Source organism: Canis lupus, chromosome 16, assembly GCF_011100685.1.
Source record: "Canis lupus familiaris isolate Mischka breed German Shepherd chromosome 16, alternate assembly UU_Cfam_GSD_1.0, whole genome shotgun sequence".
In the NCBI taxonomy this organism is placed as follows: Eukaryota; Metazoa; Chordata; class Mammalia; order Carnivora; family Canidae; genus Canis; species Canis lupus.
The window spans coordinates 46050769-46065047 of record NC_049237.1 but is presented as its reverse complement, the minus strand read 5'-3'; the positions used below and the strand labels follow the sequence as shown (position 1 = coordinate 46065047).

The following is a 14279-nucleotide window of genomic DNA, read 5'->3' as shown; positions in this document are numbered from 1 at the left end:
ATTAACAAAGGGAGCACTTTTTAAAGTGAAGTTATGTTTTTTGGAAGCAATTTTAAAAATACACTTCTAGGACAGTTTTTTTAAATGGGACTATATCTGAAATTATAAGTCCAGGTTGCTGACTCACATTATATGCCAATTTTAGGTTACATTGAAGGCATTCTGGTCAAAATGTGCTAAATGTTGTGGATATATTTCAAGTCACTGAATAGAAATAGAGAACAGATACCGGGATTTGTAGTGAATTCTCAGGTTATAAGTGAAACTTACACAATGCCACTCCCACATTTGTCGCAGAGTGGCATCTTCTGTGTGCTGCCAGCACCACCATGGACTTTTGTAACTGGAGCTCTCACACTCCGTGTTCCAGCAGGACGATCATCTGAAAAACAAAGTGTTTCCATTTATGGCAAGGGAACAGCTGGCTACGGTTTGTATTCGGCTTCTATTTTAAGGTAGGCACTTTATAACCTAAGGAATTCTTAAGTTGCCCCAGTACTATCATTTCAAAAGGAGTAGGACCGGTTCAAGCATAACTTGTTCTGAAATCGGGCCTTTCAAAAAAGAATCCATTAAAATTTGTTATTGTCATCGTTGTTGGAGGGAGCTGTTATAAAATGCTGAAAGAAGTGGAGAGCATTTTGCATCTGTTTCTGATGGTGGCAAAATATACATAACATAAAATTGACCATCTTAACCATTTTTAAACGTGTATTTCATTCAGTAGCAGTAAATACACTGACAAGGTTGTGCAATCATCGCCAACAGTTCTTTCCAGAACTCTTTCATCATCCCAAACAAAAACTCTGTATCCATTAAACAGTAATTCCCCATCCCAACTTCCTCCAGGGTCCTGGTAACCTCTATTTCTTTGTGACTTGCCTATTCCAGGTGCCTCACGTAAGTGGTTGTACACAATACTTATCTTTCCGTGTCTAGCCTATTTCCCTCAGCAGGTTTTTAAGGTTTATCCATGTTGAAGCCTGTATCAGAATGTCACTCCTTTTTGAGGCTGAATTATATTCCATTGGGTGGATAGACCTCATTTTGTGTACCCATCGATCAGTTGATAGACATATGTGTTGTTTTCACTCTCTGGCTACTGTGGATAGTGCTGCTGAATATTGGTGTACGAGTATCTACTTGAGTCCCTGCTTTCAATTCTTTGGGTATATACCCCAGAGTGCAATTGTTGGATCATACAGTAATTTCTCTGTTTAACTTTTTTTTTTCTGTTTAACTTTTTGAGGAATCATTATATTGGTTTTCATAGTGGCTGCACCATTTTACATTCCCGTCAACAATGAACAAGAGTTCCAATTTTTCTACATGCTCACCAACACTTGTAAATTTCTTTTTTTAAAAAAATAGCCATCATGGTGGGGCATTTTGCATTTTTGTGCAACTTTGAAATGACTGCATATATATTTTTGGGGTAGAAAAACATTGATAAGAGTATGAGCTCTGAGGATAACAGGAGTGGGCTAGAGAATCAGCCCTGCTTCTTACTGGCTGTGTCTCTTTGTACAAATCCATTCTTTCTGTGTGTCTGTTTCTTAATTGTTAAAAGACAAAAAACAAGTTCCTATCTTCACAGGTTATTGTGAGGACTAAGTGATCAAGTATGCAAAGTATTTAGCACAGGGTTTGGAACATAGAAAGGGTTCATTTATTTCAGTGTTATTTTACATTTGATGATGATGATACCCTGGACGGGGCAGGTGCTGAGAAGTTTTGCAATATCCGCTTAAAATTCTAACTTAAAGCTTTTGAGCCAAATTAGTCCCTCCACTGCTATGGATGGAATTTGCCTTTGGTGTCCTTTTGTCACCAGGTTGGTGGCTACTTGGATACATTCTGGAAGCTCCTTTCCTAAACCAAGCACCACCAAAATCCTTCTGAGGAAAGACTCATTTGATCACTGAATCCTGTTCATATGAACACTGAATTCATGTGATCACCAATCACAAATCAGTTTTTAGATTTTCATTCCCAGTATGTTTATCCCAGTATATATACACAACGTTTAGCTCCCCTTCCTTGACTTTTCCAACAGCCTCCATCAGTACTGTTACAGCAGACAGTCATGGCTGCTCACCAGGCCCATCATTCACTAATTCCTGGAGCACTCTGAAAGAGCCCGACTGGCGAGGCTGAGTAGGTTCATTCCGATTGTCATGGAGCATCCGGTACACATCCGACTGGGGGGGCACCGAGGTGGTTGTGGGTTCACTGAAACACAGGATGGCACGTAAAGCAGTGTCAGGAGTGTTGTGAGGCATGGAATGTGCAAGAAGACACAAGACAGGAATAAGCAATAATCACTATATTTGCAGTTACTCCTCAACAAAGATTCAGCATTTTCAAGTTAATCTCTATTACAGTTAAAAAAATATGATATGAGTTCACATGAGTTACCTTAATGATGTCATTCATTAACCTGGGAGTCACATCAGCACTTCTCCATCTGGCACAATATGTCAGAGGGCAACTAAAATGTGATTGTTAGGGAATAGCAATTAAAAAAAAAATAACACTCGTGCCTGATGGATATATAATTATAATGTGAACAAAATTATTTTCTCAGAAGAGTCAACATACACATTGTAGGAAGTGCAAGAGTGAGCCCAGTTTGATTATTCTCAGTCATAAAATTGTGAGTAAAAATCAGATTCATTATTGATATTAATCTGAAAGATATGGTTTAATTTTATTTTTAAGGTTAATTTAACTACTGAAAGTGATAAAGTTATCTTTTTACTTATAAATTAAATAAACGCAACTTGTATGGGGAAGTACATAATGTCAAAACTTTCATATATATGTCAGTTATATTGGCTAGATTGTTTTTTAATAATACATTATAATTTATTTATAACAATGACAGCAGCTTTATTTTAATATTCTTCAAATAGAATTCATGATTAACAATAAGAAAATACCTCAATAATGCTACATGTCAGGCACTAAATGCTTTATTATTCTATGTCATTTAGTTGCATTATCTAGGAAAGTTAGTTGCTATCTGCATATTTTTACTACCTATATCATATTTTAAAATCATCATCTTATATATCTGAAATTCCTTGCAAAAACCCTTTGAGATACATCACACAATTATTATCTCATTGTATTCATCCCAAGAGATATGTTGGACTATTGTTACACAGTACTCTAAAACATTAAAAAAAACTTTAATTTGTAAAAAGTGGTTATGTAACACTGAAAGAAGTAATAAGATTTTGTTTTATAATAAGTCTTTTTTGAAGCAACTGATGGCAAAAGTACTTTGAACAAATGTTCCTAGTAAAGAAGCAATTAGTCAAAATAGGGACCAATAGAAATTAAATATTTACGTTAATAGCTTGAGCTTATAAAACCTTATTCATGGTAAAAATTCTAAATGAAAACATGGTTACCTCTCCACAAGCTACCATTAAAAGAGAGAAGAGGTGTCATCCCTCAAAATTCCTCTGAACTTCCCATTCCTTTCCCAATTTTTGACCCCCAAAGAAGAAACATAGAATGTAAATATACATATAATGTAAATCACTTTGAGAAGCATTGTACCGCACATTTGTAAAGAATGCTGTAGCTTTCCTAAAGACATAGACATTTGTTCCTTTCCTGATTGCATTTTACTGTGATTTGTCACATAAAATTCTATTTAGTTAATTCTTGAAATCACTTTTCTCTATAGGTCTAGATATTTGCAATACACCCCTAGTCTTTTTTTCTCTTTAAATCTTTCCCCATAGCTTTCCTTCAATGAAGACAACCTTAAAAGACACCCAGTAAAGTTGACATTGCCCATGTGTTTAGTTAATACGCCCATGGTTCAAAAAGACTCGTATTACCTCATTGAGGGTGCTTCCCCTAGCGCTGTTGAAACCTGACCCTGAAGTGTTTCCATTATATTGTCATCTGAGTACAACTGCATAGGTGTATTAAACTGAGCATGTACAATCTTCACACCGGGAAGTTCCATTTCCAAAGGAATGTTAGGGGCCATCTTAGCAGCAACTTTCAAGTCACCTGGGCAAATTGTACTAAGAGTACTGACAGAAGAAGGGGTGCTACGTCCACTGCCACCGTCAATACCGGACGGAGTACTGCATCCACTGTGTTAATGACCACGTGACACAGACATGACACAGGAATCAGAAAATCCAGACAGAAGAACACAGAGAACAAGTATAGAAAGGTTAAAAGGAATTGAAGACAGAAAGTAAGAAGTGAATTAAACCAAATTCAAATGAAATACTTATTTCTGGCTAGCATGTATTTTACAAAGGCAAGACATTTCAAAATTTGTGATTGCAGAAAGTTCAAGAAAATGAAAAAGTACAGGTGATACTGCATTTTTTGGCTCTGTTCTACTAGGCAATATGTTGAGGGTTACACACAGAGTTGTATGTGAAGTAGAAAAGATGCAACAATCTTTGCTTTTTAAAAAATAGGCCAAATAATTTTAAGCTTGCCCACGTCACAAATAATGCAGGGGCAGGACATTGGCTGGATGTCCTTTTACATTTATGGGCTGTGGTATTTAAAATTAAAATATTACTGAATGATCCTTCATAAATATAAGGAGCTATGCAGCCTGAAGATCCCATAAAAAATTTAGGCTAAACATTTCAAAATAAGAAGTATGTTTCAACAATGCAGTTATGCTTTTATTGAAAAGTAACTAGCAATTTAAAGGTTCCATGATAAACATTATGTTTTAAAGCTATTTTGTAAATGTCTTATAGTTGCCATTTTAACTTTCTCTACTTTCATTCTTTAACTTTGTGAAAATACACTTTAATAAATTGTTCAGTGATTTGATACAGGCTTTAGAAAGAGCCAATAAATGCTTGTCACCTTGAAATTAATTGATTAGAGTGCAAATAAGGTGGTCTTAGACTCTTTGGATATTACCTAGGGCTAAGCTATATTTCTTTCATAGCTATTTCATGTAACATTTTGGAGGCACACGTGTATTTACATGCATATTTCTCATTTCCTTTTAAAGATCAATTGGGGAGACTTATTATTAAAACATAAGAAAGGCCAATCATGCAATTGCAAGAATAATTAGAGATATTTCATATTCTCTATGAATCTAGATAGAAATCTAGTCACAGCTGGCACACCAATGACTAAAATGTCACTTTTCTACATGCATTTTAAGTGCAGAATAAGAAGTTCATTTTACAAGAAGAATATGCTAAGATTTCTTTTTTAAGCACAGTCATTTAAGACTAAGCCAAAAGAAATGTTAGTATTTGTAAATTTCTATCATGCTTGCAGGTTAGTGTTGCTATAAACCCCAGTCAGAGAACAGTTTGTATGACGTGTTTATGTCAAAGTTCTTTTTCTCTTAGGGCTGAAGTATGGCTGTTACATTTACTTTCTAGGGCTACTTATGCTAACCTGAACGCCATATAGACAGCAAAACCCGAAAGGATATTGGACATTGATTTTGTTGACTTCATCAATGTTGTAGCCTGTTTAGTCTACACAACCCATGCCACTAATGGATTTTTAAAATTTTTGTCTTGTGTTATCCAGTTAAACCACCTTGATGACCTAAATGAGGCAAGTACATACATATGGATGTGCTCCTTCACTTCCTGGCTGTTGAGAGCCTATTTAAAACCCAATCTGTAAATTAGCTAATCACATATAAAATGCAGAGTGGTTTATTTACCATTTTTGTAGGCTCAACACTGTCCTAGCTCCTGACCTTGACCTCAGTTGGTAAAAGATGAAAAGTGAATTTTCAGTTATAGTGCAGTTTACTCAGGCTTATATTGACTTGACCTAAGTAAAATGAAGCATATTAAATTGCGATTTTTAGGACTTGAAACACTGAGTTGTATCTTGGGAGAGTGGGCTTAAAATAGTGAACCTTGTCAGCTAGCATTTATAGCTCCTCTGACCCTACGGTGTGCCAGGCATAGAGCTAGACATAGGGTAGATAAACTATGAGCAATCAGAACCTACTGATAGACCTTATTTTATAATTGTAATTAGTAATCTTTTTCTTTTTTTTTTTTTTTTTTTTTTTTTTTTTTTTTTTTTAAGATTTTATTTATTTATTTATTCATGAGAGAGAGAGAGAGAGAGAGAGAGAGAGAGAGAGAGAGAGAGGCAGAGACACAGGCAGAAAAAAAAAAAAAAAAAAAAGTAATCTTTTTCTATTACTAGTGTTCTTGTATATAGCATGCTTGTGTATGTAATTTTATTCAAGTAAGGATTGTGCCTTCTATTGCCTTGTTTCTTTATTATTCTATTCAGGGGCCCATGGTTATTGAAATGATAAGAAATAAACCCTAAGTAAATAAGAACAATCTTTATATGAATTTCTGAGACAATTTCTCAAGATCTCTTGAACTGATTCTTTAAATAGTTTTCATTGACCTCATTCACTGTGGGCAGTATCATGGGTCACCATGACCTATTCCTGTGACCTGGAAAGGTAAGTACTAATGAGATTCTTGACTTTGACTTTGACTTAGTGACTTAGCAAGACCACCTGTAAGCTTGATGATACACTCAATTACTTCTCGCCTCCATAGATCATCAGACAGAGAACTAACTAATTTCCCTGGCCTTTTTTGGGGGATAAGCTTCTGGAAGTGACCTGTCCAAAACCACTCACAGGATTCTATTTTATCATTTGGATCTGTAAAATAAAAATTTTAAATGTACATATTTGCCTATGAAAATACTGAATTTTGAATATGCTTCAATTATGAAATAATTAAAAGAACCATAACTAGCAGTATGGCCCTGAGGAGATTAACACAGTAACAATTTAGCATCTCCCATTTACTTCTGATTAAAAACTTGTTCATTGATGGTTGGGTGTAGCCACCTAAAGTTCCACTTTGACAAAGAATCATTTGGTAAAGAGCAAGAAATTCAGAAGCTAGGGCAAATAGTGAGGGGACACAGGAAGAAAGGAAAGGTAGTAGAGGTATTTTTACAATTCTTTAAGATTTGTGTTCTGGTGCCTGTCTTAAAGCAAACCTTTTCATCCCTGTTCCTCCTCTCTCCTCTCCCAATTCAGCAGTATTGAAAAATACCTTTCAATGACAAAAGTATGAGTGGCTTGTCACCATATTAAAATTAAAGTGAAAAATATAAAAGAAGGCCATGAGCTACCTGAATCTCTCGGACTTCCCCTGAATTTTTATAGAATTCAAAGTGTTACTGGTCTTTAGCAAAGGCAACATCTTGTGTGACTCTAACCATGAAGTCCTATAGTTCAGATTAGTGAACTTATAGTTAAACCAATCTCAAAAGAATGCAAGTGTATTAATTCTACTGTGCTTCTTTAGAAAGTTGTATATATATTTATTGAATAGTAACATAGCATTTTAGCTCTTAATCTAGTGTTATGATTTTGACGGCGGGGCTGGGAAGCTGTTGAATGTGGACAAATAGGGAAGAAGATTCAGAGGAAAAGGGAATGGGAACCAGAACACAAAAGAAGGGAAGTAAAAAAAGGCTTGTGCAGAGTTGCATGTATGAGGGAGAGCGGGGGATAGTTCTTGATTCTTCTTGCCACTCAGAAAATATTATCAGGTACTCTTGGGATTTTGTTCCTTTATCTAATGAACATTTATGGAGCATTTGATCTGTCCCAGCCTTGTTTCTAGGTGCTGGGAAGACATAAGGTGCTCCATTCTAGTGGGAGAAGATGTACTTGGTAGCCACTACTTTTTTAGCATCGTCTCCTCCTCTTCGACTCTATTGCTCCTGTCTGAGTCTGATATGACAAAATTGTCCAGCTTATTTTGAGATAATCCTCTGGCCCTGACTCCAGCTATGGAAGGGTCTGAACAAGGAGATCATCTATCAGTTGATGACTGACCATCTAGACCAGGTATCATAACTTGGATACCACTAGAGGCTAGCAGGGTTACACATGTATGAAAATGAGCCAGGTATCAGGAGTGATGGGCATCTTGACAGGATGGGGAGTAGATATTTCAGCTTATGGCATTTACTTAAGTTCATTTTTTTTTAAACAACAGGAAGATTACACAAAACACTGTCTGTAAATTGGATGGGTCACTAGCTTGGGACACTGGATATAGATCATTAGTCAATAATCCTAACCACCAACGTCCTTCCTTTGAGCTGACTAATGTAGCTGAAGTCAGAGGAATGGGTTTAAGATTTCCTAAAGTCACTCTTTTCCAATGTGCCAACACAGGGCATTAGTTTCTCCCCCCTTGGGTTGGAGTACAATTTCTAGAGAAGATATTTATTTTGAAAAGTGTCACCTGAAGATTATCTGTTTCTCTGATTGACAGCCAGGAAGAGCTTGCTCATTCTTACTGCAGTGAGTACAGTTATCTGTGAGGGTAACCAACATACCCCCTTTCTCCCAGCTCTCTCCTTATACTTATTTTCCCCCACATGGAAAAGTACCTTTTCAAGTGGCCTCTCTTTCTTGTCAAGTATCCATAAGATGTTTATATAAGAGCTAGAATGAGTGGGATTCCCCAGCGGGCTGGTGGTGCAGGGAGAGGCAGGTGTTTAGGTGGGCTACTGCACCAGTGCTCCCACAGGGCCCCATCTGCTTCCTTACTCCTGACCGGGGGCTGATTTCCAGATTTGTTTCTGCTGGCTGAGTCTTCCTGACCTGGGAATGGGGTACACCTGCCTTCCTCAAAGGTCACTGTGTTCTGGATGGGATCCTCAGAACAGCAGGGGTATTAGTTATAAATATACGAGGTGATTGCCTAACTTTTCACAGCTCTATAATCTTGTCAGTATTTACTCTCATAAATGGAGGTGAGTCGCCTCCTATGCTGTGTGAAGTGAGTTTGGTTTTTTTTGCTTTTGAAATAAGCTTCAAGATGAACAGAATCACTCCAAACACCTACGTGTTACTCTTTTAACTGATTAGTAAGGATTTATTAAAGAAACATGCACTCCAGATATCACAATCTCAGAGCTTATGACCTGCTTCGGCTAGGGATTATGAAAGGTTTGGGCCGAACATTGTGCTTGTGTTCAAAGTAGTTCACATCCTGTAACAACAAAGGGTTAAAAAGTTCCTCAGTGGAAGACAGTTGTTTTTGTTTTTTTTTTTTAGATAAAAGTAAATGAATGATAATTGTACAGAGAGGATTATTTACCACCAAACATGGACATAACTAAAAGGGTGACAATGGAACCAGAGCAATTTCTTCGTTTTAAGCATCTGTTCACTAAAGATGTTCAGGAACCAGCAGATTGGACTCCAGAACATTACCCATGTTCTAGATGCTTGTCTTTAAAAATCTGATGTGCCTTCAGGAAAGTAAAAATAAAACAGCAAGAGCTGGACTTTTGAAAGAAAAAGAAACCGCACTGTCACTGGTAAGAGCATGGTGGCCAGAAGTACTGGGTTGGGTACTTACTTTTGAGGTGAGCTAGGAATGAGACCCCGCAGCTGTCCATGAAGCGCATCTTGTATATTGCTAGTTGAATAGAGCCCAATTGGTGAGTTATAGGAAGCGCTCACTACCTGTCTTTTGTCATCAATGTTTGCTGCTGCAACAAAAGGCTGGGCCCTTCTGTTGTGCGCGGTACCAATGGGTTTGAACTCCTGTACAATGGCAGACAAAATACACAGAGCCACAGAATGCACAATAAAGCCGTTAATGAGCAAACCAACCGCAACGCTATTGTTAATCAAGGCTTCTTTCCCCTACTGCAAGATTCATGGTGAGGTTAAAGGCGGAGGGAAGTGTAAACCTTTCTACATTTTCCATGAACTTTCCATGTGCTGGACTCAGCCACCAAACGGTGCAAAGGAACTGACCTTGTTTAAATATTCTGAAATAATTCGAACCTTATACCTTTCACCTGGCCCTGCTGACTTTGACATCAATAGCTTTTAAGCGAGTCTCCTATGACTCATTTGAATACAGAAATTCTGTGTCAGAAATGAGATTCGGGGCTCAGAATAATTATTATACTTAACATTTTCTCAAGTAGGACTTACATATGCTTTCTCTTCTATTAATATCTTAATAAAACTTCCTCCATTTTAGGAAATGGAAGAGCAAAACACAGAAAGAGAGGGAGCATTTATGAATAAATATACTAACTCATTTTAACTAACCCAAGTAAAAGTGCTGTTTTTTTCTTAATACCTACCACAAAACACAAAATTCTTGATTTGCACTAAGGTCTAACCTTAAATTTAGAACAAGAAATAAGAATTAAAAGACTGTTTTTCCTCACAAGAGGTTTTCCAGTTTTTATATATAGATTTATAATTTTGTAAAGTCATTAAATATGTTTTTCTTTTAAGCAACAGAAGAAAACCAAATGGGAAGGCTAAAATACACACAAACTGATTCTCTTTCCAATTTTTTTTTCATTTGGCAGCATCAGGAAGATAAATCTTTCCAATATTTTCACTCACACACTCACATTGACTTCGTTTAATTTTGTGAATGTGCCACCAGCTTTTCACACAGATTTCAACTAGTACAAACATTTATGATTCTTTGAAAGGTTACTGAAAAGAGGCTGTTTTTATTAAAAAAAATAAAAAGGTCTTGTGATATTCTGCTCATGTCACTTTTTTCTCTTCTTGTCATCACAAATGAAGATGTCGTGGGATGATGCTTTTTTGTTAGAAAAAGAGGTTGTCTTCCTTTCTTTGGGATAGAACCAGAGTTTTGCACAGAGTCTTGTGCTTGAGAACGACAACTTCCTTTAGGGACCCATGCCACAAATTGCTTTGTTTTGGTTCTTAGCAAGCAATCACACGTCTCGTCCCTTTTCCCCCATCTAGCTAGGTCTATTGGCAGAGCTCACTTAAAAGAATAGTTATAACAGGCAAATGAGGTGCAGCTCCAATACTAGTTGAGTTTTTGACTCCAGTGCCTCAAATCTCATGGTACCTGAAAAATCTGTGAGGTGGTAAAGAGTAGATTTTCTCCCATCACCTTGAACAGCATAGTATACAACAGCCTCTTGAACCTGAAAAGTCTGAATCGAATACAGTAGCCTGTGATCCTATAGTGTGGTTGGATTGACTAATATCTTACTGATTCATTATTTTTACCTCCAGAATAGTGGCTCACTGCCTAGGAGTTGGTTGGGTGACAATATAGTTTCTGTTCTTAGGTTGCAGAAAAAATGAAACAACCAAATGTGGCTTTAGAAAAATGCTGATCCCTCAACATGTGAAAACGTGTGTCATCAAACATTGATATGGTGGTACCATCTGATTGTTTTGGCTGATTTAATAATGAATTTTGATTGGCTTTTTATGATCAACCATTCTGATTAGTCATTATTATCGCATGAAGAAAGTGAACTGGAAATAATTGTAAGTAATTACAGTGGCCATGACTCAAACTTTTGTTCCTCTTTTTGATATGAAAATAGACAGAAAGCTAACTGCCTCATTTAGTTTTGGTGTATTATAAATTTCTCAAGCTAATTAAAAGAGTGACTCAGGCACAACCGAAGGACTCAAGCTTTGTGGATTTTTTTTTTTTTTAACTAAGTGTGTTTAAGTATGCCTTAAAGACCTTGGTAAAGAGAATTAAATTTAAAAATTAGCTAATGTAATATGACGGTTTTGTGGTGAAAAAAGTCTCTGCCCTTATCACTTGTTAGTCTTAAAATGATAAATAAACATGGATGGTGACTGTCCTGTAAATGAGGCAACTTCTTTGGAAATATTTGTGCACTAATAATATCTAGTAGTGCTTCCAAAAAGCAGCATCTGAGTTAATGAGCGCCAAGCTTTTTCTTTGCTGTTTTCAGTTTCAGTTACATATTGTAAAAGTTGCAAATGTGTAATTTGTTAAAATAAAAAAAAACCCTTCTATTTTCTGCACATAATCATAAAAGGATCATGAAAGGAAGTGCTTCTCATACAGCCTTCAAACATTTGTATTTAGGCTTTGCAAAGCATTAGTTTATGGGCTGCTAGAGTCATTCCAAAAAAAAAAAAAAAGCAGGATGAAGTGGATACATCAAAGGTAAACAAATTTGAGTATGGCACAGAGAGGGAACATTCTATCCAAGTGTTACATCATTGTTGATGGTCAAATAGAATCAAGAGACAAAACCAATGAGAAATTTGCTATTCCCCTTCAATTCCTTTTCACTTTTTCTGGAAAATCATTAGTAATAGAAAATTCCCATAAAAAATTATATACCAGTCAATATAGTCCAGCTCTTGTGTTTATTTTACCCTGACAAAAGCATCCGAATGATTCTCAGCGCTTAGGAATTCAATAATTAATTCTTAATTAATGCATTCTCAATAGTATTTTTAAATGTTAGGAGCTTATCTTAAGGAATAATAGCTTGAATTCATAAAATTCTAGAGCTGCCAGAGAAAAGTTAGGCAACTGGATAGGGATTTGCTGATCCCGGGGAGAATGCGGGTCATGACAGCCATCTCCTAAGCCCTTAAAATGACCTTAGCAGTGACAGCATTCACAGACACTTCCACCTTTCAACTTACTTGAAGAAGTGGTCCAGAGATGGAGATTCAGGCCAAGAACTGAGGCAATTACCAGCTCCAACAGAAACATGGTTTGATAATGTGCATATATGTATTATTTACTTATAAAAAAAGTGGTGGGGAAATAACACAAACTATATCAAGTGACTGTATACTTGATCAAGCCATACTGAGAAACTGACAGTATTTTATCATTTTATCATGTTTGTAATGTATGAACAATTATGATTGTAATTGAACAATCGTAATTGTTCATAAATTATGCTCATGCTCAGCCCTCAAATGAAAAATAAAGTCACCGTTATCATTTTTTTTTTTTTAACGATCTGTTTCAGGTGTTTCCCATATATAATAGGGGAAGAGTTTGGGGAAATGGGGATTAAGAAACCTTGTTTTGTGTAGTCAGTCCACTTTCCAGTTCATCAACAAATTGTAGAATAAAGGTATCCTTTGAAAATATAAGCAACTTCAACTCGTATCTCACTTGATTCTATGTGTAGTTTTAAAACATTTTGATTATCAAATCTTCTATGGCAAGGATGCAGTCCTTTTATGGAAATAGAAACAGCTATCTTCTCATTTAGAAAAGAATGATTTTTGTTTCTGAAAAGTATCTTTCTTGTATGTGATAGCTACATTGTAATTTTGAGTTGTTCAACTCACATTAAACAAAGATGGGGGTAATGTTTTATTTGAGAATGTCAGCTTTGGAGAAGGACACAGAGCTCTAAAAATATCCCTTTAGTGTAGAGCAATAATGCTTTGTATGGGAAAATGCATATGTCTGCTCATAGGCCACAGTTAGGATTATATGGAAGGCATTCATTCAGCGGTTGGAACTAGCTCTTTATATATAAATATATAACTTTTTATAAATAAATAACATTTATTCAATGGCTTAGAATAGCATCTAAGGCTTTTCAAGCCTAAGATTCAAGTCTAAATTGCTAAAACAAAATGTATTAAATCATTAAAACGAAGTTTAACAATTTAATAATAGCATGGATAAAAAAGAACTTCAGTATTTAAATTTCATGTCAGTTATTACTGTACCTGTGTATGAAAAAGTCCTCAAGACCTAAAGCTAGACATAGAGAAAACACTGAAAAGAAATACATTAACTTTTTGTTATTTGTGGCTGGGTTTGGATGGTAGGATATAATGTTCTTTCCCCTAATGGATATATATTACTTTTAAAATGAAAGAGTCTTATATTCTAATAGCAGAGTTCACAAAACTTACAGTAAACATTTCACTTGGGTTGAGAAACAAGAACTCAAATATTGTATTATTGCTCAATGACCTTTTCTATTAATCTACAGTAGCATCTGAAAGCATGATATATTAATAGCATTTGTTTCTCAGATGACACATCTTTGTTGTCCAGAAAGTTGTTTTATTTGCAGAGGTCCCATTTTTAGAGGGTGGAGGGAAGACCTCTCTTTGCAAGACCTCTTTTTGCATGGAGTGTGTTAACTAAAAAGATAAAATAAGACAAACATAACCTCAGTTTAGCTTTTCTCCACTCTCATGCTACAAGTTAAATTCACTGCTTTTTCTTTTTTTATCACTACATTTTGTTAAGTTTCTGCTTTGGCATTTCAGATAGCAAGGATTACGCTGAAATTTAGCTATGTTTGTAGGGAATGTCCATCCTGAAGTGCCAAGTTATATGAACGGATCATGCAGAAATCTGGCCTGAGGATCAGAAGGACAGGAATCCTTTGGCCCATTAGGGGAAGGATTGAAATGGTTCTTATCTCTGAGACCTTCAAACACTGGCCTCTTGGAG

At 36.0% G+C, this 14279-nt stretch overlaps 1 protein-coding gene and 1 long non-coding RNA gene across 5 annotated transcripts in view; one reads left to right on the top strand and one right to left on the bottom strand.

The window, feature by feature from the left end:
- Positions 1–14279, bottom strand: part of PDLIM3 (PDZ and LIM domain 3) — a 30150-nt gene that overhangs the window by 2049 nt on the left and 13822 nt on the right. The window contains exons 4-7 of one of the 3 annotated variants that reach the window (XM_038560370.1): positions 8968–9035; positions 3858–4121; positions 2099–2232; positions 271–382 (exon numbers count right to left, since the gene is read on the bottom strand). In XM_038560370.1, coding sequence (XP_038416298.1) covers positions 271–382; positions 2099–2232; positions 3858–4121; positions 8968–9035 — 578 coding nt within the window. Of the gene's footprint in view, positions 1–270; positions 383–2098; positions 2233–3857; positions 4122–8967; positions 9036–9407; positions 9596–14279 lie in introns of all 3 variants that reach the window. The other 2 variants (XM_038560371.1, XM_038560372.1) reach the window with 2 other exon arrangements.
- Positions 6180–11669, top strand: LOC119869534. 2 transcript variants are annotated; one of them, XR_005371619.1, is made up of 4 exons: positions 6180–6466; positions 7641–7879; positions 9101–9366; positions 11131–11669. It is a non-coding gene; the product is annotated as an uncharacterized LOC119869534 (long non-coding RNA). The 2 variants fall into 2 exon arrangements; XR_005371618.1 differs by lacking the exon at positions 11131–11669 and having other exon boundaries at positions 6181–6466; positions 9101–10569.